The sequence below is a fragment of the Bidens hawaiensis genome, unplaced genomic scaffold, assembly GCF_021521415.1.
Source record: "Bidens hawaiensis isolate Kalapana, Puna unplaced genomic scaffold, B.hawaiensis_p1.1 tig00000458_1, whole genome shotgun sequence".
Taxonomy (NCBI): Eukaryota; Viridiplantae; Streptophyta; class Magnoliopsida; order Asterales; family Asteraceae; genus Bidens; species Bidens hawaiensis.
Window position 1 is genome coordinate 2031940 of NW_027491030.1, and position 24445 is coordinate 2056384.

The 24445-nt window shown below is 33.3% G+C and overlaps 4 protein-coding genes across 4 annotated transcripts; 2 read left to right on the top strand and 2 right to left on the bottom strand.

Annotated features, from left to right (window-relative positions):
* Positions 1-2912: 2912 nt before the first annotated feature.
* On the top strand, positions 2913-3948 carry LOC143626473 (uncharacterized). The gene has a single exon (XM_077096561.1). It carries the CDS (start codon positions 3287-3289, stop codon positions 3785-3787), a length of 501 nt encoding a protein of 166 aa, XP_076952676.1. The 5' UTR covers positions 2913-3286; the 3' UTR covers positions 3788-3948.
* A 625-nt stretch (positions 3949-4573) lies between these two features.
* Positions 4574-8241, top strand: LOC143626485 (ferric reduction oxidase 2-like). The gene is made up of 8 exons (XM_077096569.1): positions 4574-4761; positions 4859-4964; positions 5134-5328; positions 5416-5650; positions 6159-6486; positions 6968-7208; positions 7280-8016; positions 8108-8241. Exons 1-8 carry the CDS (start codon positions 4605-4607, stop codon positions 8239-8241), a joined length of 2133 nt encoding a protein of 710 aa, XP_076952684.1. The 5' UTR covers positions 4574-4604.
* A 357-nt stretch (positions 8242-8598) lies between these two features.
* On the bottom strand, positions 8599-12407 carry LOC143628041 (uncharacterized). Its single transcript, XM_077097725.1, has 4 exons — positions 12121-12407; positions 10921-11102; positions 9737-10833; positions 8599-9656 (listed from the first exon to the last, which is right to left on the bottom strand). Exons 2-4 carry the CDS (start codon positions 11086-11088, stop codon positions 8846-8848), a joined length of 2076 nt encoding a protein of 691 aa, XP_076953840.1. The 5' UTR covers positions 11089-11102; positions 12121-12407; the 3' UTR covers positions 8599-8845.
* Positions 12408-21673: 9266 nt separating this feature from the next.
* LOC143625150 (uncharacterized) lies at positions 21674-23885 on the bottom strand. Its single transcript, XM_077095590.1, has 5 exons — positions 23802-23885; positions 23258-23346; positions 22346-22624; positions 22119-22305; positions 21674-22017 (listed from the first exon to the last, which is right to left on the bottom strand). Exons 2-5 carry the CDS (start codon positions 23313-23315, stop codon positions 21795-21797), a joined length of 747 nt encoding a protein of 248 aa, XP_076951705.1. The 5' UTR covers positions 23316-23346; positions 23802-23885; the 3' UTR covers positions 21674-21794.
* Positions 23886-24445: the final 560 nt, after the last annotated feature.

The window sequence follows — 24445 nt, forward strand, 5'->3', positions numbered from 1 at the left end:
TTGCTACTGTGTTGATTTTAAAAGTCGAATATAAATTAAAGCTTTTGTGATTTATGAAAGCAAAAGGCTAAAAGTATAATCGATTTAGCCAGTTTAACGAAATTTTGGGTCTAACCACCAATTACGGTTTTAGGAAAGTAGAGGCTTAACCTACCGGGTAGAGTTCGGTTTGATCAGTTTTATCATTATGATGGTTTGATGTCAATTTGATGATTACAACTAGGGTTGTTTATGAGCCGAAAACAAGTCAAGCAAGGCCTAGCCGAACTGAAATGAAATGGAACATAAAAATACTTGCAACGAGTGATTAAGTTGTTTTAAGGTTGGTTTGAATATGAATCGGAAAAGGCTCGGTTAATGAGTTATCTTATTTGGTTTTGTTCGGTTTTAGTTATGATGGAATAAAAAGGCCAAGCTTAATAGTCTGAGTAGACTGGAAATAGAAAGCTGAAGTGATCACCCTTATTTGTATGTTTGTATATAACTAGTGTGTGTATGTTGAGAATAATGTTTTCGATGCCTTCAAATCCAGTATTTTGATTGCTATCATGTCAATTTATAAAAGCCGGATATAATTTAAAGTTTTAAAGATTGATGAAACATAAGGCTAAATTTGAACTGGTTCAACTGGTTTTACGGAAATTTTGGGTCTAACCACTAATTACGATTTTAGGAAAGTAGAGACTAAAATAACTAGGTTGAGTTGGGTAGAGTGCTGCTTAGCTAATTTTTTCATTTTGGCAGTAGTGGTCAATTTTGACATTTTACAAATAGAGTTGTCTATGAGAAAAGCAAGAGCTTGCTCATGCCTGGCTCATTTACAAACCGATCTAAAATCAAATGAGTACATTCAGATCTGATTCAACAAGCAAAATAATAAACTTGATCGGCTAAACACCAGTCTTTGGTTCAGTTTGATTTCGATTATAACCAAACAAAATCCAATATTGAATTCTTTAAAAGGTGGACTAATGAATACCTAAATTAATACCTCCATGTGTAACAAGTATTTTTGTGTTGTTTACAATGTTAACATGACCTTCAATCCATATGAATATCGAACCGATGAATACAATGTCCCTAACTTAACCTTTTGAATGAAAGTGACAAAAATGACCAAATCTTATAAGCGAAAAATGACAGCCTTGTCTAAAATTTAAATTAAGAAAGAAGAGACTAAAGGTAGGATTATTAACAGTTTATTTAAGACAACTTTAACAAAATTCTAGGCCAAACTGCTGGTTTTTGAAAAAGACAAACCAAATCGACTAGATTGAGCTATGTAGGTTGCTATGATCAATTATCGCATCTCGGTTGTTTAGTGACTTGATTTTAACCGTTATAATTTACAAACGTTTTTTTTTATTTTACTTTTATTTTTTTTAATATCATTAGGTTCTACATAACACTAAAAGAATAATAAAAATTATAGATACAATATAGCAACATGGTGCCAAGTACCCAAAGTTTTTGCCTTTTCTACACAAGATGTTTTGGATCTTTATAAACATTAATGAAAACCAAAAAAAACAAAGCAAAAGTGTTCTACGCGTTGTCTAATAACGATTTGGTATATTTGAAAGACGAGAAACGTGTTGGTATTCGATGAGACACCAACAAATGTTCAAAATGCTTTAGGTGAAATAATAAAAGTATTAAGTTTGAAATAGATGGACATATAAATTACATTTCAAGTTTTCAACGGTTGTAAACCCTTCAAACTCGATCTACAAGCCCACCGAATCGAATCACAACCGTCGAAAAACCAACGTCCGAGATCTCTCACCCTGGTCCCGCCGCTATCCACTCGATCCAACAAAGCTCCACGTGTCAGACATCTAGCTGTCGGATCAGATACCTTCCGCCAGTCCAACAACCAAATGACTCTTAACACATTCTAGATTGCGTAAAAATCTCCCGCCACGTGTCCTAGAAAATGACCATTCTACCCTTGCCGTTCCACACTCTCTTCTTATTCTTATCATGTGATGATGATCAGATCAGTTATTATTATTATTTTATCCAAATATTATTATTATTATTATTATTATTATTATTATTAATATCTTCTCTTATTATTATTATTCTTCAGATCTCAATTTCACAAACCCTAGCTCTCTCTCAAGGTATCAATCATCTTATTATACTTCATGATCTGTTATTATATAAATATATAATTGTATATTTGTATGTATTCAATTGTGTTTCCGATTGAATTCAATTTTGTATCTGTGATTGATTTTAATTTAGGTTTTGGATTGAATTCTCACAATTTAGGGTTTTTATGTGGTTATAGTGTTAATTGGTGATTGAATTTGTGATTGCTTGGATAACACGTATCTTAAGTTGTAGTTGATTTGTTTTGGTGGTAACTGGTGAAATTGAGGTCAGTTTGTGAGTTGTGAGCCCTAGTTTTGTGTCTTGGTTAGTTGATCGGGCTAGTTTGTTGACAATAACGCGCTTATTTGCTACCGTTTGATGTGTGTATGTGTTCGGCTTGATAATATGCAGAGTTAATGATCTGAAGAAGTTTAGTTGAGTGCTAGGGTTTTAAATTTATGTATAATTGTGTATGTTAAGTTTTCAGATTATGATTCTAGATTTTATTTTATTATATTATTATTATTTTTTGTGAAATCATGCCAGAAGAGGTTTTGAATATCTTGATATTCATGATGATTTGTACTTTTTGTAGCTTTATCCTTTATGATTATCACAATTTGTTGCTGATGAATTGTGATCACCAGGTAATTCAGTTTTAATTTAGTACGATTTGTGCATATAGATAGTAAAATGTTGAAACAATTTAGTTCGGTTTACACATCAAGTTTCCGTGTGCATATAGATGGTAGATGTACAAACTCTTGCTGGTTTTAATTTCATACTTACCATGTTCTTTGATTTATTTTCAGATTTGAATGCCGTGTGTGTTTTTTAAACTGGAACAAGATTCTTGGTGTGTTCGGGCTACTAGATAAATTGTCTGGTTGTTGCACGAAATGAGCAAATGTTTGGGCTGTGGAAAATTAGAAAAAAGGATGCTACCAAAAGACATTCTAACGAGTTCTTATCAAGTTTCTCTTATGGTAGATCCTGCAATATCTGTTTGGGATTGTACTGTTCGTAAGATCCGGTATTCATTCACTTCTGAGTGGGTGTAGCGGTCAATAAACTAACTTTAATTTACATTTTACTGTTTTAGTATTACTTGTAAGTTTTTAGTAGTAGAAATAAACAAGAACATATACGTATAAGAGAAAGGTTTAGTTTTTATATTTATAAAGACATGGAAAGTGGTAAAGCGCCATCTGGTGTTAGAAAGATGAAGAAAAAGCAAGTGAAAGACGAATCAGACCGAATCAAACAAGCCGAGAAGAAAAAGAGGCGGTTAGAGAAAGCCTTAGCCACGTCAGCGGCCATTATTTCGGAGCTCGAGAAGAAGAAACAGAAGAAGAAAGAAGAACAGCAGAGGCTGGATGAAGAGGGTGCTGCCATAGCTGAAGCAGTTGCTTTGCAGGTCCTAAGTGGTGAAGACTCAGATGATCAATGCAGTCGGGCCAACTATGGTCAACGAGGTTATAATAATCCAAGTGAAGAATTTGGTTGGATTGTTAATGCAAATGGAGGATCAGTATGTCAGTGGAATAGATACGGGTCGGGAGGAAACGGATCTTTCGATGAGGTGTCTGCAGCTGGACTGATTGCTGCGCAGGCGGTTTCGGGCCTTCGAATTGCTGATGATGAAGATATTAATGCCCTCATGTTCAACAGAATGGTGAGAGGGTGATGGGTTGAATTTCAGTTTTGTCTGATGTAATGGTGGTTTAATAATATGTTTGGTGTGTATATATTATTAGTGTCTTGTTTGTATTACCAGCTTTGGTGCTCTTTTGATCTTGTTTTTTTTTTTAATGAAGTCAGGTACTGAAAATGAAGTATATTTGGTTATTTTATCGTCGTTTTATCGTAAGCGAGCTGCTATAATGTCTTAATAATTGATCATGATGTATTTATAAATACAATTGCTGTTGGTTGTCTTGAACTGCCTTGTTAAATGTAGTGTAGTTAAGATTCACCATTTATGTGGCAGCGATGTGACACTTTATATGCTCGTTCAGTTAAAACTTAAAACTGTTACATATTAAAAGGCAGTTTGGGTAACATGTCAAAACATAATCGGGCAGTACCAGTGCAGTTTTGAGCCCAACGAGTGGTTTAAAATGGGTCGTTTTTAAAGTATCAATTTGAAATTTGACTCGGGTTAACCAAGCAACTGAGACTGTATGGCGATGTGAAATACGCGTATATAACAGGAAACATCCGTCTAATTAATACGGCCCAATTATTCGTCTCTTATATGCGTCCAGCTCGATATTAACAATGGAGCCAAATAGGCGTCTCTTATATGCAGCCAAGCTCGATATTAACAATGTAGCCAAATACAACTTTTTGAACAATAACAAATTAAGAGAAACTAGCGTATCTTTTTCCCGGCGTATTACGGTAACCAGCTCCTAATTTGTACTACTATGACTGCTAATCTATCAAGATTCTACACCATTTCCTATATAACAAAAAAAGTTCAATCATGAGATTAATAAAATATGAGCATCATGATTCAAACAGCAATAAGGTTGTTGGCAACAGTGATCATCTTAGGATACATTATGATATGGATCATGATGCCTACAAACACATTTTGGCTACATTGGTTGCCTCGTATCCATTCTGCCACCAATTCGACGTTTCTTGGCCAACAAGGTTCGTGTCCTTCACCGTGCCAGTCGATACTAAACTTTCCTTTTTTTTACTAGATTTAATTCATTGCTTATAGCTTTATATTATATTACATCTGCAGGAGGTAATATTCTAATTTACACAGCCCCAGTCCTATTTATTGCAACATTAGCATGTATATACCTTCACATACAAAACAAGCCTTCCCACCATCCAAACAACCAAAGGTAAACAATATACTAAACCATAACCGGAAACTTCGAATTGAAATCACCAAAACAGTTAAAAACCGATGCTTCAAACACGTTAACTAGTGGTGTCATATTTTTCAAAAATAACATTGATTTGTAATCATAATTTCATAATTAACTAGTTAACCGTTTTCGCTAGTTCAAGCATCTCCAAGGAAAAAATGACGGGCTTTTGGGCCCGGCCCGTGATTGTAAAAGGCCCGCTTTGTATCGTTACATGGATAGAATTACTGTTTCTCTTCATGTTCATTGGGCTTTTGGTCTGGTCCACGTCAGCTTACATACATGCCATGTTTGCCACCATCACTACACAGTCAGCATCCAGACTGAAAGAAAAAGTGTACACAAATCTCATTCCAAAAACTATATATACATACACATTAAACTTTTTAACCAAAAAATAAATAATTAATAATATTATTGGCAGGTGGGAAATGAAGTTAGACAGCATTGCATTAATGCTAGGACTTGTTGGCAACATATGTCTAGCTTTTTTGTTCTTTCCCCAGACCCGCGGGTCACCACTGCTTCGGTTAATCGGGCTAACTTCAGAATCTGGTATCAAGTATCATATATGGGTTGGACATGTTACTATGATGTTTTTCACTGCTCATGGTTTATGTTACACTCTTTTCTGGGCTAAAACACACCAAATCTCACAAGTATGACAGTTTGACTATTTGACCGTATCAAAAAAATTACACAAATGGCCCTTGTGGTTTGACTATGTTGCAAGTTTGGTTCCCAATTTTTAAAAACTGCATACTTTGTCTAAACATTTGTGAAATGATTACAGGTTTAGTCCCCACCGTTAGTCGCCGTTACTTTTTTATTGGTAAGTGCCGTCGTGTGACAAGTAATTTATAACTGTGTCTTTTCAAATTTGAAACTCATTAAGATACTCTTTTGAACTCCAGAACTCCTAACGTCGACTTCATCACCTTCGATCAATGCAAAATCAAAGGTTCAGCACATGACACTATCATGTTAAAAACTAGTGGGGATTGACGATGGGAACTAAACGCGCAACCCTCTCACAAATGTTTGGACTATCTGGAACCAAACTTGCAATATGGTCAAACGACATTGACCTTTTGTGCAATTTTCTCTTTAATATGCTTAAAAGATTATAAGGATAAAAGTTAAAACCTGATTTGTTTAATGTTACAGATGCTAAAATGGGACAAAATCGGGGTATCAAATGTAGCGGGAGAAATGGGTTTGTTAACGGGTTTGGTTATTTGGTTAACGAGTATGCCTTGCGTAAGAAGGAATGTGTTTGAGCTCTTTTATTATACACACCATTTGTATATTATGTTTGTGGTGTTCTTTATATTTCATGTTGGATTTAATTATTGCTGGATTACACTTCCGGGATTCTATCTGTTTCTCATCGATCGAGTGTTACGGTTCATGCAATCGCAGCAAAAAGTTCGGTTAGTTTTAGCTCGGGTTTTAACGTGCCGAGCTGTTGAATTGAATTTCTCCAAAATCCCAGGTAAGGGTGATATTTTGGTTACATCAAACTAGACTAAATTTTAATGGACATGTAAAAACTATATAATTTAAGGGTTCTGTAACGATACTCATCCTATATATATATATATATATAAGAGTTCAAATAAAAAACAAGTGTTTTGTGAGAAGTGTGCGAAGAGCTTTAAAATAAAACAAACCACCTAAATATGACACTATACAATGTAAATATGAAACAATACAATTATTTAGAAACTACCAATCTCAACCACTAAATCATAGATCCAATGGCCTAGATCTATTCTTATTCTTCTCACAAAAATATTGTTTTTTACATTAACCCTATATATATATATATAGGATGAGTATCATTACAGAACCCTATATATATATATATAAATGAAGTTAAATGAACAAACATTCACAAACATAAATGAACGAATGGAATGAGTTAACTGAACGTTTGGTTCATCTACTGACCTAGTCAATATTTCGTATTGCAGGGCTGCATTACAATCCAACAAGCTCAATCTTCGTAAACGTGCCCAAAATATCAAAACTTCAATGGCATCCATTCACTATAACCTCAAGCAGTAAATTAGAACCCGAAAAGTTAAGTGTTCTTATAAAATGTGAAGGAGATTGGTCACAACAGCTATATGAAGAACTCTCTAAGCCTTCAATAAACCATCTTCAAGTTTCGGTTGAAGGCCCGTATGGACCCGCAACAACCCGTTTTCATAAGTAAGCAAAACAATAAGTTTAACAAGTTATACACGTTTAAAAACGATTATATTTATACTTGCATGATGTAGGTATGAAAAGCTTGTGATGATCAGTGGCGGGAGTGGGATTACTCCGTTTATTTCCATTATCCGTGAATTTGTACACGTGGCAAACGACGTCGCGGGTCCCACTAACAGAACACCACAAGTTCTGTTAATTTCAGCTTTCAAGACATCACTAGATCTTGGGATTTTAGACCTTTTACTTCCTATTTCAGGCACTAATTATGATATATCTCATTTGTGGTTACAAGTCCAAGCCTATGTAACACAGGAGAGTGGGCCTGGTGGGCCTAATGGGCCTCCCAGGCCCATGACAGAAAACCAGCAGGCTTATTCGACCCGGACCGTATGGTTCAAGCCCAACGCTCTCGACGGACCAATTTCTCCAATTCTAGGTGGAAACGCCTGGCTTTGGCTTGCCATGATCATAGTTTGGTTTTCTGTTATTTGTGTAACGAGTGTTGCGACTGTTACGCGGTTTTACATATACCCGATTGATCATAACACGAATATGATGTATTCGTATACTATAAGGTCGATTATTAACATGTCGATTATATGCATGTCTATAGCTATAAGTGTGAGTTTTGTAACTATGACTTTCTTATGGAACAAGAAAAGAAATTTAACCGAAACGAGCCGGGTTAGAGCGACGGATGGACCGACTCCGACGGCATCACCAGATAGAGAGCTAGAAAGTCTTCCTAATAGATCTTTTGATGATTGTATCAATGTTAATTATGGAGAAAGACCAGATTTCAAAAGTAAGCCAAGTCAAATTACTTAATTAATTACTAATCTTTGATAAACATCTAATATATATATATATATATATATATATATATATATATGCAGAAATACTTATGGAAATTGAAGGATCAAACATTGGAGTATTAGCAAGTGGACCAAAGAAGATGAGACAAGATGTAGCTACAATATGTAAGGTTTCAAGAAACTTGCAATTTGAGTCCATTAGCTTCACTTGGTGAGCTTAATTGGATGATGTGTTTCAAGAAATATGGTTCTAAAAGCTTAAAATTATATATGATTTGATGTATTGTAAAGTATTATAATAATAGAGGAAAGTTATTGTACAATAATCGTTTATCATACATTAGATACACGAATTATGCTCTATAAGTATAAAATCCAAGCCTGTTTTTCATAATACCCTCAAATCATAATATGCTCAAATTATGATTTGTTTATTTGGATGAACCGATGATTAATTACATATAAATTGAAGATTTGAAGATTGTGTGATGTAATTTCATAAATCAATTTCATAGATATATGTTATATTGTGTGTAATGTATGATAAGACAACATTGTATTGGTCTTTTTTCTATTTTATCTATAATAATATAAGTAAATGATATTTTCCTTCACATCACTTCCAAAATTAAAAAAGAACCTAACAAGTTGATTCTAAAAGGTTATATTAAAGAAAAAAGTAAAATCATAAATTAAAAACAAAGGGACTATAGATCCAAAAATATCCTATGTACCAACTAATAATCCCTTTGTCAAACTGAGATAACATAATGCAAACCTAACATGAAGCCAAAGTCATAACTTGATAATTTCCTTTGCTTAATTATCTTTACGAAAATACCCTTCACCGGAATAGAACATCCTGTTAGTAGTGTATCTACAACCTTTCTCCTCAATGGTATTCTTCGAATCTCTGAAATACTTATTATCCGTACGCGCGTATCTGAACCCGTCGTCTTTATTACGAGAATACCCTTTAAACGACTCGTCGTTATCATACCTAAAGCGCCTTCTTTCGTCACGAACACTGCTATAGTTATTGCTATTGGGCGGAAATCTTGGGGCAAAATGGTCATTTGACTTCAACTTTCCAACATATCCAGGAACATCATACCTTTGATAGGCCCGGTTTCTGACCGGTGATGATCTTCTCTCTCTGATAATGCTCCGGTCATCAAATCTTCTAGAACCACACTGAGAGACAAGGCCTGTTTCAGTTTCATTGGGCTTCCGAAACACTGGCTTATAATCTGGGCTTTGTGGTTTTATATCCACATTCCGTTTCTTCTGAAAGTGCCATGCTATCGGAGACCCTGACCGAGATCTTGACCTGGATTGTTTTTGAGACCGACCACGATTAACATTCGGACCAAAAGACGAGACCTTTCTTCCTGAATAACACAGGTCGGGATTATTGTATCCATCCCTAGATCTGTCATGGTTCACGTCACGTGATGGTGGTGGTCCGTTATGAATACCATAAGATTCCTTTCTATAAGCACCCCTCGGGTTATAATTCATAGTTTCATTCTTTGGCCTCGGGTACCCACCTGACCCGTGCTTGTTTCTTGAAAAGGAGTCAACCCATTGACCACCGTGATAAGATGGTTGAACAAAGTCCCTCTCAGATCTGTATACACAAGAAAAAGATTAGATAACGAAATAATATTAAGTATTACTGCTTAAAGCAAACTATTATCCTAAAATTACCTGCTACGACGTATGCAAGATGTTAATGTTGTTGAAGTTGATGTTGGTCTATCAGCTCGCGACATATTTTTCTCCTCGGGTGGGAATCTTTTTGAGATAGAATCTTGTTCTGCTAACATAACAGGTAGAGAATCTGCTTTAGCAACTTGCTGAATGTTATTATTCAGTACCGGAACTAAAACTGAATCGTTAATGGCTTGTGGATGATCATGATCATCAATGTTTTCGTTCGTAACGGATTCAATAGCATCTGAATTATCTTCATACATATTATCTGACTCATAATCAACACATTCCAATTCCTCAGATTCTTCTTTCTCCCAAATGTGCGTAACCGCCTCTCTTAACTCACCATCTTCAACAGGAGATTCATATCCCGATTTGACTTTATCTTGAGAAACATTTGACCCGCAACAATCACTCAAATGATCTTCTGAAGTGAGTTTATCTTGAACTACTTCCGAAACAGCCTGTTTATCTTCTGACTCAACTTTTGTTGCGGTTTCTTGTGAAACCGAAGCGGTTGAAGTGGTTACATTTTCACATATGGCGGGATTAACGAATGAATCGATTACATCTGACTTGCTTACTTGATCACCAAGAGTCTCAATAACTTGTGATTTCATAGCTTCATTCTGCAAACCATCATTATTAACATCTTTTAAGTCACTTTTTTCAGTATCACACGGTTCTTCCCACTCATCCATCACAATATTCAAATCCCAATGGAACCGAGGAGCCTGTGAAGGAGCAGTGCTTTTAATACCCTCATCATTCTTATTATCACAAAGATTTTGAACTGAAGAATCATTTGAGCCTAGTGGGCTAATATCCTGTTTAGTGTCATCAGGATACGAGTCAACTCTTGGTGTTGACATTTCTTCCACGGTAGAAGACTCCACATGACCAGAGCTATGGCACGCGGCTGCAGCAAGTAGTTCAATACCAGAAAAGTCATTCGGATCCAGAACAGCTTTCTCAGCCAGTTTAATTGCATCACGTTGAGGTGACCGAGCCTGAGCCCTAAGTATTCTTTTCTTTATCGGGACATCAAGCACTTCCTCCGCAAAGTGTTGACCTAGAATCGCGACACCAGACTGCAAAAAGAAAACTAGTATAAATCCATGCTTTTTTGGAACATATAATATATCATATATAGATTATAAACTACAAGTAAATAATACCTTTTCGTAATCAAGAACATCCGAGTCACGTGACTTGTTCCCAGACTTAAACTCGAAATCAGAACCGCTGGACTCGGTCCTCTTAGGGCGCCTCATCGTCCTATGTCCCTTTTTAACAGCACTCCATGTGAGGTCCGAGTTGACAAACTTAACAAGCTCCAGAACCATTTTTACGTCCACTTCTGTAACATAAACGAATCACTTATTATTAACCAGATCCAATAATCATTCAATGAAAAAACAATCTACCCTACTATGTTCACGCGAATCAAGCCTAGAAACATATATTGTAAATATTCCCAACATCAAGGACCCACAAATCACGATGTCTGAAGAAAATAATTTAGTGTATAGACCAGATCTATCATAATATTATGAAGATGTATGTTTATGATAGATCTGTTCATCATAAACAAATTCCTTCATGAAGCTCTTGAGATATCTGTTCATATCCACAATATGTCTCATGAAGAAGTTTTGACAAGAGTTATTTATCTCAAATTGAAAAGAGTATGGTTTCAGCCTTCAGATTAGTTCATTATTGATCAAAATCGATCAAAAAATTTGGACGAAAACGAATTCGAAGACAAAATCGGAAGATTATGCAGATCTGGAAAACCTTATTATTTCCAGCCTTGCAGGCCAGATCAAATTAATAAAACTCAAGTAAAGAAGATCAAATCTACGCGTTCCTTCGAATTCACGAGATTAAAACGTTAGGGTTTCCGGCTCATCAAATCATTGTGAACGAAGAATCTTCAATAAACACATCCAGAAACCTTATTTGCAGCCTTGCAGGCCAGATCAAATTAATTAAAACAATATTTAGTTAACAGACGACGAAAAGTATGGTTTCAACCCTCCGATTAGTTCTTTACAGATCGAAAAACTCAGCCGAAACACGAAACACGTAGAGTTTTCCTTATTCCGATCCTCAAAACACCAATCGAAGTCAAAACGACGTCGAATTACATAAATCTTATGCGTTCCATGAGATTTACTGATTTAGACCGTAACGAACAAAAACTAGGGTTTCCGGTTCATCAAATCTTCATCAATTTTAACATGTGGTTCAGATCTGATCTCTGTTATATGCAGCATCAATCAATCAGACGGCCGTGAATGAATCCTCTTGAATCATTGAAAAATTAACCTAAAAACACTAATAATATTATAAAAACTCGTAGTCTCTTCAATTACCTGTGTTGAATCTTCAATATTCGAACCAAAAACCTTCAGTCAACCTTCAATTACACGTCCAATTTAACAAACTCGTCAGATCCGTAAGCTCAGATCTCAGATCAAACCCTCATAGTAAGTGATTTTAGGTCAAACAATTTGCTTCGATTAAACGCGAAGAATCAGCCGACCGAACGACGTCGTTTAGTTTCTTCAATCGGCGATTAGAATAAGAACCAGAAAAGTTGAGTAATAATAATAATAATAATGAGGGAGAAATCGATGATGTATTTATGGACGGACGAAGGAGTGTTGAAGGTATCGTTGTATATATATAGATATATGTATATGCATAATGTATGTGTATATATCGAGAAAATTATGCTAAAAGAAAAGAACTATTCTTGTGTTATATTTTTATTATTTTTACACACTATTTTTGGCTTGTATTCCAATTAAGGTTATAATCTTTAAAAGAATTTAAACTTTTTCCTCATATAAATTTGAATTACAAAATAGGGTAAAATTTATAGGCGTGACAATTTTAATATGATACGAATTAGATTTAAGTAATAATTCAAATTTTATACGAATTGAATTATAGTTGACGTGTATAACTCGTTTGATAAAGCAGTCGTGTTTGTGTTGTATTGAAATTAATAGAGATGAAGTTGATTAATGTGAACTCGTTTAATTTGTTTGTAATTTGATTACAACACGTTTACTGTATGTTTTGATTTTTCATCTTATTTGATACGTTTAGATAAATGAGTTACGTCAGCGTATCTTAGTTAATGTTTTGTACAAGAATAAATGTGAAGCGTGTTTAAGCTCAACAATTTTAATGAGTCAAACCAGTAGCAGGGAAACCGACATGGGTTCTGTTTACACATATAATCGTATACTAAGGTTATTTCTTATTAATATGGTTATAATTTTTTTAACTAAATTTGAAATTATTTACTACTTTTGGACATGATACATTGCTGTAAAGTAAGAAAATAAATGTTCATTCTTAGCTAGATTTATTTCAATAGAAGATATGTATAATAAAAATATTAGTAATGCTATTATTTTTTATAATAACACAGACAATTCTTTCATGTATTCCGATTTCATGTGTGGTTGTTTTGATTCGAGCTTGAGTGCCATTTAACTTTAAATGTAACGTGTTTTAAGTATGTGCATATTAACCAGTTGGATTGTATTAAATATAATAGTTAATGTTTGGATTGTATAACTCGTTTAATATAATGTTTGGTTGACGTGTATAACTCGTTTAATATAATAGTCGTGTTTGGATTGTATTAAGATTAATAGAGATGAAGTTAATTAATGTGAACTCGTTTAATTTGTTTGTAATTTGATTACAACACGTTTACTATTTGTTTTGATCTGTCAACTTATATGAGACATTTAGATAAATGAGTTACACGCAGTATCTTAGTTAATGTTTTATACAAGAATGAATGTAGAACTATGTTTTATGTTTAAGTTCAACAATTTCAATGTGTCAAACCAGTAACAGGGAACCCGACATGGATTCTATTCTAGATATGGTATTTACACATATAATCGTACATTAAGGTTATTTCTTATTAATATGGTTATAATATTTTTAACTAAATTAGAAATTATTTACTACTTTTGAACATGATACATTGCTGTAAAAGAAGACAATAAATATTCATTCTTAGATAGATTTATTTCAATAGAAGATATATATATATATATATATATATATATAATATAAACAAAAACAATAAAATCCAATGTGTCGCGATGTGGTCGCTCCCTCTTTTTATGGAGTCACCAGATTTCCTTGATTTTTAAATGGAGGCTTCTCATGCATTTGATCCGAATTCATGGGTGTGGGTCTAATCAAACCCATATATTTCTTAAACGGGTTGTAACATCTCATTCAAAATCCCACCAAATATTTGATATAAAAATCTTATAAAGTATGGATATACGAAAAATTAATATATTATTTATTTAAAAAAAGATATATATTATTCATAAATTATAATTAAAAAACCAGTTTTATAGTAAAAAAAAATAAAAGGGTCTTGGGTCTCATCAAACCATATAGCTTTTAAACCGGGTTATAACATCTCATTTATTTGTGAAACAATTTATTATCAAACTATAAATATATTATTAACTTTCATACAATAAAAAAAATAAAAATTCAAAACATAAATAAATATTAGAAACAAATATTATAAACAACCCCCGTAAATAACGAAACATTTAAAAGCTTTATGATTGTTTCTTACATTTACTCAAGCCACCATATTGTTTTATTTGTAAATGAAGACTTCAAGTGCATTTGACCCGAATTCACGGTATGGGTCTAACCATACCTAGATAACCTTAAACGAGTTATAACATCTCACTGTTTTAAAAATAAATCTCACCAAGTATTTGATATACAAATCTTATAAAGTAGGGACATACTATATATTAATATGCAATTTTTTAAGAAAAATATATTATTTATAATAAAAAACAATTTTATAGTAAAAAAAAATAAGCGGGTCATGGGTCTCACCAAACCCATATATTTTAAACGGGTTATAACATGTCATTTATTTGTGAAACTATTTCATCATCAAATCCTAAGTATATTATTAACTTTTTTATAATACATAAAATTAAAATGCAAAAAAATATGAATATTAGACACGAAAAAGAAACACAACCCCCGTACAAATTTGATGCAAAAAGCCAAAAACCCCTTAAACGTACTCAATTACTTACTATGTACTACCGGCGACCACAACACCGGCTGTAACCATAACCGGCCGCCGCCACCAAATTTGTTTTCTTTATTTTGCCTGAACCACCGTGCACCACCCACAATCGATGAAATCAACCACCGGTGAAACGGCTTCAGAAGAAGGAGACGGTTTTCATATATGTAAAATGGCGATGCATATATGTGAAACACTAATCATTGGTTTTATAATACGTAACGGGATCATTACTTCCCCGTGGAGACGGAACCGAATCAACTATTGAAGGCGGCAACGAAAGCGGCGCACGCCGGGGAGATTAAGGGTGGTCGGGCGAAATCGTTGCAAGAGGAAGAACAATGCATTGATGGATTATATAACGATTAATCAATGTAATTTGTTATGTTAATTATTTGTGTGATTGTGTTGTGATATCATGGTGAACTATGGTTACTAGAAGCTAGGAATCAATGGCGGTGGTACACACTGGTTCAAAAGAGAACGAAGTTAGAAAAGGAAGATGGTGGTGCACAGTGATTCAGACGGCTGGTGACCAATGGTGGTGGCAATCGGTGGTTGTGGTCGCCGGAAATACATAAAGGATTCAGTAGTCTCGTTATAGTTTCAATGTTAAACGGTCTATTTTATCAATTTTGTAATGTTTGTAAACTACAAGGACTCTAATGTAATTAAAAACAAACAGAGTTAACATTTCGTTAGTGCGGGATTGCTAGTGGTAACAAAGTTAAAAGTTGGGATTGCCAATAGTTACATTGTTAATTAGGATTAATATTGGCCAATAGTTGATAGTTTGGATTATTGTAATCCAATTTTCCTATATTTTAAAACAAACATAAACAATTCTTTCATGTATCAGATTTCATATGTGGTGGTTTTGATTCGAGCTTGAGTGCCATTTAAATTTAAATGTAACGTGTTTTAGGTATTTGCATACTAACGAGGAGCAAGTAACCCAATTGAGAGATTATGCGTGAATCGATGAAGCAGTGGAAGACACAGATTCCGTGAATAAATTTCAAGTTTACTCAGAAGTTTTTATTTTTTCATTAAATAAGTTGATTTCAAGTTATCACAAATGCATAAGATTAATTTTATGTTTTATTATTTCCTTGGTTATATGTTAATTACTTGTCAATTTTTAACTCACAAGATTTGACAATATATGTCAATATATAACTTCCCTACAGAAGAAACTTGTCAATATATCGTGTTAAAACAAATTTCTATCTTTTATTTTAATCTTCTTTTCTCTTCATCTCGCAGGTTAACGTTAACAATTTCATATTGCAACATTTGAATGTTTATGAAATAAATGGTGTTTCGTCTTTTTTACCTAAAGCATAGTTTGGATCGATAATATAAAAGGTTGAAAAACTTATCCCGTTCATAACATCATCTCCTATCAACTTTCCAAACGTCATTTCTTTACCGCTAAGAGTTAAGGTATTTTGTCCTCTTTGAAGGTTATCAATTTAGTAATTAAAATCTAAGAAGATATTTCAAGGTGGTAATTCATCTAAGGTTTGGGTTTGAAAGTTAACGGGTTATCGTCAATCTCAAATACGACATGTCTAGTTATTCATGTAGAATTTTTTTAATAATGATCTAAAAGTTAGGCTGTTATAAGGTGTAAAGTTACAAATGTTTTAGGTTTAATATACCTATCTATCTATAATATATATAAACGAAAACCTAAAAATCTTATGCGTCGCGATGTGGTCGTTCCCCCTTTTTTAAGAGTCACCAGATTTGCTTGATTTTTAAATGAAGGCTTCTCATTCATTTGACCCGAATTCACGGGTATGGGTGTTGTCAAACTCAAATATTCCTTAAACGGGTTATAACATCTCATTAAATTAAAAATTATTCTCACCAAATTATTGATGTGAAAATCCTATAAAATATGATATACTAAAAATTGTTATATGATTTTTTTAAAAAAAGATATTATTTATAATTAAGAAATAATTTTATAGTAAATAAATAAGCGGGTCTTGAGTCTCACCAAACCTAAATAACTTTTAAATCGGGTTATAACATCTTAGTTATTTGTGAAACCTTTTTATCATCAAACTTTAAGTATATTATAGATTTTCTTACAATAAATAAAATTAAACTCAAAACAATATTTAAATATTAAAAACAACAGGTCTTAGATCTTACCAAATCCAGATAACTGTTAAACCGGGTTATAACATCTTAGTTATTTGTGAAACCTTTTTATTATCAAACTCTAAGTATATTATAAATTTTATTACAATAAATAAAATTAAACCCAAAAAGTATATAAATATTAAAAACGAGTAAAGTAAAGCAGCCCCCCGTAATACGGGGGATAAAAACTAGTTAATAAATAAAGGTATAAGATGAAATGTATTGAGTAATTCCAAAGTGAAGAAGTTACATTGAACTTTTAGCTAGTGAAGTTAAAGTTCACTAAATAAAATAATGGTATTGTGTTAGAAGTTATCCTAGGTGTTATGGTAAAAAGTGATTTGATAACTATGCATAACATGTTAATTGTTAAGGTCCACCCAATATAAACTTTAAAAGTTTGTAAATGTAGAACAAAGTCATGCCACTTGTTTGTTGAAATATAAATTTTCTTTAGGATAACTTAGCATACAACCATATGAATTTTCAATATGATCATGTGGGGTATTCTATCATCTTAATATCTATTGTTTTGTGTCACACGACTATACTACTTGCTATGAGAAGTTTCTTTGTAAATTCCAACATTTTAAAGTTTGTATTTAAGTGACATAAGTTGAGCCACCATTGGGGGCCATCTCTAGACAAGTCACTATAACTTAAAATTGGGAATTGAGTGATGACTTAATTAGACCATTGGTAGATGATGCAAAGGTCTAAATTCATCTTTTATTTTGTTAGAGAGAATAAGATGCCAAAGTTTATATTAGTTGAAACTACATGATGTATTAAAGACGTCAACAAATATGATTGTGTGTGTTGAAAATTAACAAAATCTTGAAACTTACTGCTAGAGGTGAAGTTTGGATTCATTCAATGAGCCGCTTAAAAATGATACATATTATGTTTATAACTTGTTAAATGTGTTTAATTCTGACAAGATGAGTTATACGTGTGGTTGAAATTGGTAGACGGGAACTTGAAAATGGTAATTTGAGTAAAGAGTGATTATTGGTTAAATTTGCATGGTAGTGCTATTAGAAGTGTTTTGAAAGATTAAATCTGTATTAATATGGAAGAATGAAAGAGTTACATACTGATTAATGTTGGCTTACATATGATTTTGACCGGACGTTCTAGCTTGGATCCATAACAACGTGAAATAACAAATCTCACCCTCGCAAATGACTGTTGAAGCATTTAGTTATATGAACAAGCATGGTATTCTATTGAGTTGTGTTTAACTTATTAAGGACAAAATGCATATCGAGTTTTATTGCTAATGTATACTATTATTGTATGTTCGTAGATGAGAAGTTATCAGTTAAACCAGGATAAAGAACATTTCACAGAACACAAAGCAACTTTAGAGTTTGGAGCTTTGGTGACTATTTAAATTCATAGCAGAACGAGACCAAATTGTAAAGTGCAGTTTTTTTATAAAAAATAATTACTTATTTAAAAAAAATTATATAACATTTAGAGATAAAGTATACAGATGGTCCTTGTGAGTTGTGCAAAGTAACAAGTTTGGGCATGTCATCCCGGTTCATAACCCGACCACCACACCAAAAAACCGGTTTGGCTCAACCCGATCAGGTGATAAACCAACAGCTACTTCGTATACCGAGTTGTAATCTCGTTATCTCAAACTAGTTTTGACCCAACCCAATTTGAAAATTTGCCATTTTTGGGTCTCAGACCGGTTTCGAACCCATATCAACTTATCCCGAACCAATATTGACCTACAACTAACCAACCTGGATCGACCTTTAACTATGAACTATAACTAGTTTGACTTTAAAACGGATTTATACATGTCTAATTCAACATTTCAACCCCATGTAAACCCAACACAAGAAGTAAATAGACAATCCATATTTAAATATGTTGTTTTTTTTCTTTTTAAACTATGTATGACAAAAAATTTGTAGAAGAACATCACTGATAAGGGAGAAACCCGCTATTCTAAAATTCAAACTCGTATAAAGTAAGTTGTACGTGGTTGCTTAGTCTGTCATAGATCATCAACAAATCAACAAGTTGTATTAAAGCCGTTTAAAGAAAATAATAATATTTTTTTATCAATTATTATTATTCATATAATATTTTAGAAAAAGGAAAAGTCAAAAACGCGTTTGTGTGAATGGAAAAGTCAAAGATGCCTTTGGCTCCATTTTCTAATGTTATCTTTTCTTTTCTTCACCTTCTCTATCATGATTCCAGCTGGCTCCTACCTGCCAAAGTCATGCGCATTAAAACCAACTTATTGCTCTCTACACTTGTACCGTACCACTTCCCATACCTAATATTTTTTAAGAAGTGAATACGGTTTTTTTTCGTATGTTTTGTTCAAATATGCAGTTTTAGTTTAATAGTTTCAAATTTACGGTTTGGTTCCTGTGGTTTTATTTCACTTACAATTATACTCGAATTCAATAATTTTGTTAAGTCAGGTCGTTAAACCCATTAGCATGTCTTTCACGTGAGGGGCATTTTGTCTTTTTTTCCCAGATACACCACAGCCCCTCACGTGAGGGGCTTGCGAATTATCACTCATGTTTATTTGAAGAGAAAAAGGACAAAATTGCCCCTCAAGTCAAGTGACAGGCATACTGACGGGTTTAACGACCAGACTTAACAAGAATAGTGAATTCAGGTTTGGTTGCTAGTGAAATGAAATAACATAGACGAAAATCGTAAATTTGAAACTATTTGACTAAAACTGCAGATTTAGACAAACTATAGAGACGAAAATCACAGTTTACTCTTTTGTTATAAAAATACAAAACACCCAATATTTTATGTATCATACAAGGACAAAATAGGAGGTCAAAGGTTACGCGAAATAGGTTAATGATTCAAGAAAAATGTTCAAATAAAAAGAAGTTGTTTCATAGGAATTGTAAGAACCAATAGAATTTTGACATTTAACATTAAAACCTATGGTGAAAGAACAATTATAGGAAACTATGTCGGTTATAATGGTGAAAGAGTAATTATAGAAAACTATGACGGTTTTTTGTAATTTTAAATCTCAACCATTGATTGATATGATCCAATGGCTATGATTTATTCCTAATCTTCCTAAAAAACTACTTGTTTTTAGAATAACTCTTCCCAATAATTCAATCCCCATAAATTATACATAAAATATTTAGTTGTAAAAAGGAAATATAATACAAAGACTAATAAGTTTAACCAACGTTCACAAACGCAAATAATCAAGGTACTAATCCAAGTAAAGTGTAGTTCATCATTATAAATGGTAATTCAAGTCTTGTTAGACAAAAATATAATAAAATAAACAAACTTATTAATTATCATTTCAAAATAAAAATTAAAACCAAGGCAGATAAATAAATTAATAAATAAAAATCTTGTAAAAACAACTTATGATCTGAACTCGAGCTTTTGAAAAATAACTCGAAACAAACCAAGCTCGAGCCCGTCTTATTTGCACCCTACCCTTAACACGAAATAATTAATTTAAAAATGGGCTTGAATTTGAATTGAATTGGGCTGAAACTTGAAAGAAGTATAAAGTGTAGCATTATTGGGCTTAATGGTGGTAGGCCCAAGGCTGATAGCACAAAAATGATCAAGTGATCAACTAGAAACGAGGCAACTGCCTTTTTAACTATAGCTCAATCAACTGATCAAGTATTAAGGATTGAGGCTCCACCAAAATACGTATAGTATAATTTCTTTAATACGTATAGTATAACGTTGCTAGTATAATATGTGTTCACCCATCATGTTTTTTCCCGTTAAATTGGGTGAACAAATGCAACAAAGCGTGAAATTACTTATAACTTGGGTTACGCAACAAGACATTTACAGGGTAAAATAATTGTTTTCATTGCTTGAAGAGCAATTTTATGGCTCAAAATTCGACTCATTTCATTATGGACTTCTGTACGATTAGTGAACCAAAAACGAGCACATGTTCATAGTCCATACTAGAATAAAATCCTGAAAAAGAGAGACGCATTTTCTGACATGTAGATTGTCCACGTCAACATGTAGCGTCGCTTTCAACTGAAATTTTCAAAAATTCACATGTTCGTATCTTACAAGTTGGTGGGACAAAATAAGAAATTATACAAGTTTGTTAGACATGTTCATAGTCCATACTAGAATAAAATCCTGAAAAAGAGAGACGCATTTTCTGACATGTAGATTGTCCACGTCAACATGTAGCGTCGCTTTCAACTGAAATTTTCAAAAATTCACATGTTCGTATCTTACAAGTTGGTGGGACAAAATAAGAAATTATACAAGTTTGTTAGAAGCCTTAACATACAACCCAAATCAACATTTATACAATTCGAACGAGGACTAACTAGACGGGTGTTCCAACTTCCAAGTACCACTTTTTAGCCTCGAGTTTAAGGGAAAGCTAGAAATGAGAAACATTTTTGGGGCAAAGATATCAAGACTGAAGAGATTACCAGACTTAAATCCTATAGATAAAACTTTGAGTCTATCGATATCGATTGGTCTAAATGGTATAATTTTTTAGTCTTGTTGGTTTTGCTTGGCTGATCCCACTGTTTTTTCGTGTGAATACGATTTACAGGCTTACAACTAGAAAAAAAAAGCAAAATTAAAACAACCATTGCACTTGAAGTTTGCAAAAACTTACTTGACTGAATTAGTCCACCCAACATCATCCAAAACAAAGTTTTATCTTTTAACTACAATAGTCAATAGTTTGACTACTTAAACCAACTACTAGAACATAATTTTTGCAGATATTAAGAACCATAGAATCACACGCTACTTTGACCGATTTGGTGACTCGATCAACACAAAGGCAGGGAAATCATCATAATCTCTCATTGACAGCCTTGGAGAAACCGGGCTTCCACAAATCGGGGAAGCTGGCCCCACACGCGGCCAATCTTCCATTAATGTCTCCGGAATCTCCTCCATCTTGTAGCTCATCATGAAATTTTCATCCTGCATTTTACACAAGAATTTAATTCTGTAACAAACACAAATTTAAAGAAAATTGAGAACTTTTAATAATATCACACCAGCAAAAGCTCACCTTTGACTTTTCAAGTGGCTTGTTGTTGCATGCAGAGACAGAATGAAAACAGGGATCTGCAGTTAAATAATAAAAACAATAAGTTACTAGCGATTAAACGAGTCAAAAGATTAATAAAAAAAATTATATGTATACCTTCATCTAACCCAATGGTTTTCAAGAACTCACTCAAATCCATTGATTTCTTCTGTGCTTTAATACACTCATCATGATTATGCAGAAAACCCTCTTCAGCAATAGAGTAAGGAAACTTTTCATCATCAGCAAAAGTTACCGTCGGCTTTCGAAGACTCGTTTTCTTCAAAACCTTGCTGCTGCTTCTGAGCAGACGGTTTGACCGAGTTAGTAAGGTCACCAAGTGCTTTTCTGCCACCAACAGGATTAGCAGCCTTCTTGGAAACGATAAGATCTTCCCCAATTAGAATCACATTCTTGTTGTTGTGTTTCCTTGATGGCTGCAGTGCAGATGGTTTCCCAGAGTTCGATATGTCGTTTAAGGCTTTCCTTCCGCCAAGACCTTTGTTCTTTTGAGCAATGGAACCATTGATCTTGACCCCTGTAATAAATAATGGTTAATTTCATATGGAAATCAAGATACAATTACAACAAACACAAGATATATCTTTTTAGGGGTGTGTGCATGAAACCGAAAAAACCAATCCGAAACCAAAAAGACCAAGAAAACCAAACCGATATAACCGAACCGAAACAAAAAACCGACGGTTTGTTTTTATGATTTTGTAAAAACCAAACTTTCGATTTGGTTTCTGTTTCGCATTGTAATTAAAACCGACAAACAGAACCGAATAAAATCAAACTTGTAGATTTTCATTTTTTATTTTGAATTTAAAGTAACTTATAACAGCTAGAAATATAGTTTAACCCAAATGAATTAGCACAAATGTAAATGATCAAATAAATTATTCACTGACAAAAAAGTTTAGATCCAAACTCATTATTTTAGGCAAACTTTTTTTTCCGGTCTAGATGACAACCAAAAAGACCAAAACCGAACTGAACCCAACCAAGATTACTGAAACCATCACTTTTTAAAAACTCAAAAACAGAAATTTCGGTCTTAGCCTAACCCGATCCATGCACACCCCTATTGATGTTGTTGTTGTTGTTATTATTATTATTATTATTATCATTTATCAAGAATGTTAAATGCAAAATATGTGTAACATACCATCAAAGTGCACATTGAGATTCTGGTCTTGAGTCAAACGACTAGCATGCATTGCCATTTTCTTGCAACTGGTTTTGATTCACAGCAGTCTACCAAAGCAAAAAAATAAAAAAAAAGTTATTTTTCAAGAACCAGGGTTTCACATCACTAACAAAATCATAAACCAATAAGACCAACACGAATTAAACAAACAAACAATAAGCACTGAATTCAATTCGTTCAAATTACAACACTTGCCGTTACAAATCACATCAAAACCCTAACAAATCTAGGGCTTTTTATGGCAACTATTTACATAATTTCAAAACCCTAACTAATAATGAAACTAGGGTTTCAAAAGTAACCATCACGCATCTTAATTTTACATTACAAATTCCGTTAAATCGAAAATCTAAACCACTATTTCGACGTTGAACAAATATCATACACCATTAACGAGATTCAACTGAAGAATAATATGAACAAAACCCTAGAAACTGAAACAAAGGGGAATTAAAATTAAACAATACAACAATGAAATTAGGTGTTAAATGAAGAAGAATACCTACAAACAACTGTACGGATTGATTAATGGCTATGTGATTTGAACTGTATATGTTTCTTCTTGGTGTTTGATTGAAATTGAAAACGATTTGTAACGATTTATAATTATAAAATTTGTGTGAGTTGCTTTGTATAAAAAGGGGGATAACAGAAAGACTCAATTGCAACGGTCATATTCAGGTTACTCTTTTACCGTTTTGCCCTTTCTTTTGCAATTGTTTACGTTAATAATAATATTTCTTTTATATTATTAAGTATTTAACTTAATCCATGGAGTTAATTAAAAATGAAAATTATGTTATTAATAAATCGAAAACATAAATATAATGATTATTTATTCTCTATGTTACGATATAATATATATAAACGTTATTTCATCTTCTGCATTCTCTCTCTCCATAAGACACCGTTATATTATTATCCATGTTTGAAGGGTTTACCGGTTACAAACGCATCGTTGGCGATTACTTTACCCTATCATTGAAGAACGACTCTTGCCATCCTTTAATAAGCACGACTCATTTCTTCTATAAATGCCATCACCGGCCACAACCTAGCCTATGTCAACACTGATGAATAATTGTACGTTTCACAACTTGATTGGCGCTGGCAATCGAGATCGATGTTGGTTTCAACTCTTTCTCG

What these genes read in the sequence shown, in the direction of transcription:
- LOC143626473 (XM_077096561.1), top strand. Translation starts at nt 3,287, where the DNA reads ATGGAAAGTGGTAAAGCGCCATCTGGTGTTAGAAAGATGAAGAAAAAG.
- LOC143626485 (XM_077096569.1), top strand. Translation starts at nt 4,605, where the DNA reads ATGAGCATCATGATTCAAACAGCAATAAGGTTGTTGGCAACAGTGATC. An exon ending in CACCATCCAAACAACCAAAG is followed by an intron (nt 4,965 to 5,133) that starts GTAAACAATATA and finishes CGCTAGTTCAAG; the next exon opens with CATCTCCAAGGAAAAAATGA. An exon ending in GCAACAACCCGTTTTCATAA is followed by an intron (nt 7,209 to 7,279) that starts GTAAGCAAAACA and finishes TGCATGATGTAG; the next exon opens with GTATGAAAAGCTTGTGATGA.
- LOC143628041 (XM_077097725.1), bottom strand. Translation starts at nt 11,088, where the DNA reads ATGGTTCTGGAGCTTGTTAAGTTTGTCAACTCGGACCTCACATGGAGT. An exon ending in ATGTTCTTGATTACGAAAAG is followed by an intron (nt 10,834 to 10,920) that starts GTATTATTTACT and finishes TTCTTTTTGCAG; the next exon opens with TCTGGTGTCGCGATTCTAGG. An exon ending in TCTTGCATACGTCGTAGCAG is followed by an intron (nt 9,657 to 9,736) that starts GTAATTTTAGGA and finishes TTGTGTATACAG; the next exon opens with ATCTGAGAGGGACTTTGTTC.
- LOC143625150 (XM_077095590.1), bottom strand. Translation starts at nt 23,315, where the DNA reads ATGGCAATGCATGCTAGTCGTTTGACTCAAGACCAGAATCTCAATGTG. An exon ending in TCTCAATGTGCACTTTGATG is followed by an intron (nt 22,625 to 23,257) that starts GTATGTTACACA and finishes TATTTATTACAG; the next exon opens with GGGTCAAGATCAATGGTTCC. An exon ending in TTATTTAACTGCAGATCCCT is followed by an intron (nt 22,018 to 22,118) that starts GTTTTCATTCTG and finishes TTTTCTTTAAAT; the next exon opens with TTGTGTTTGTTACAGAATTA.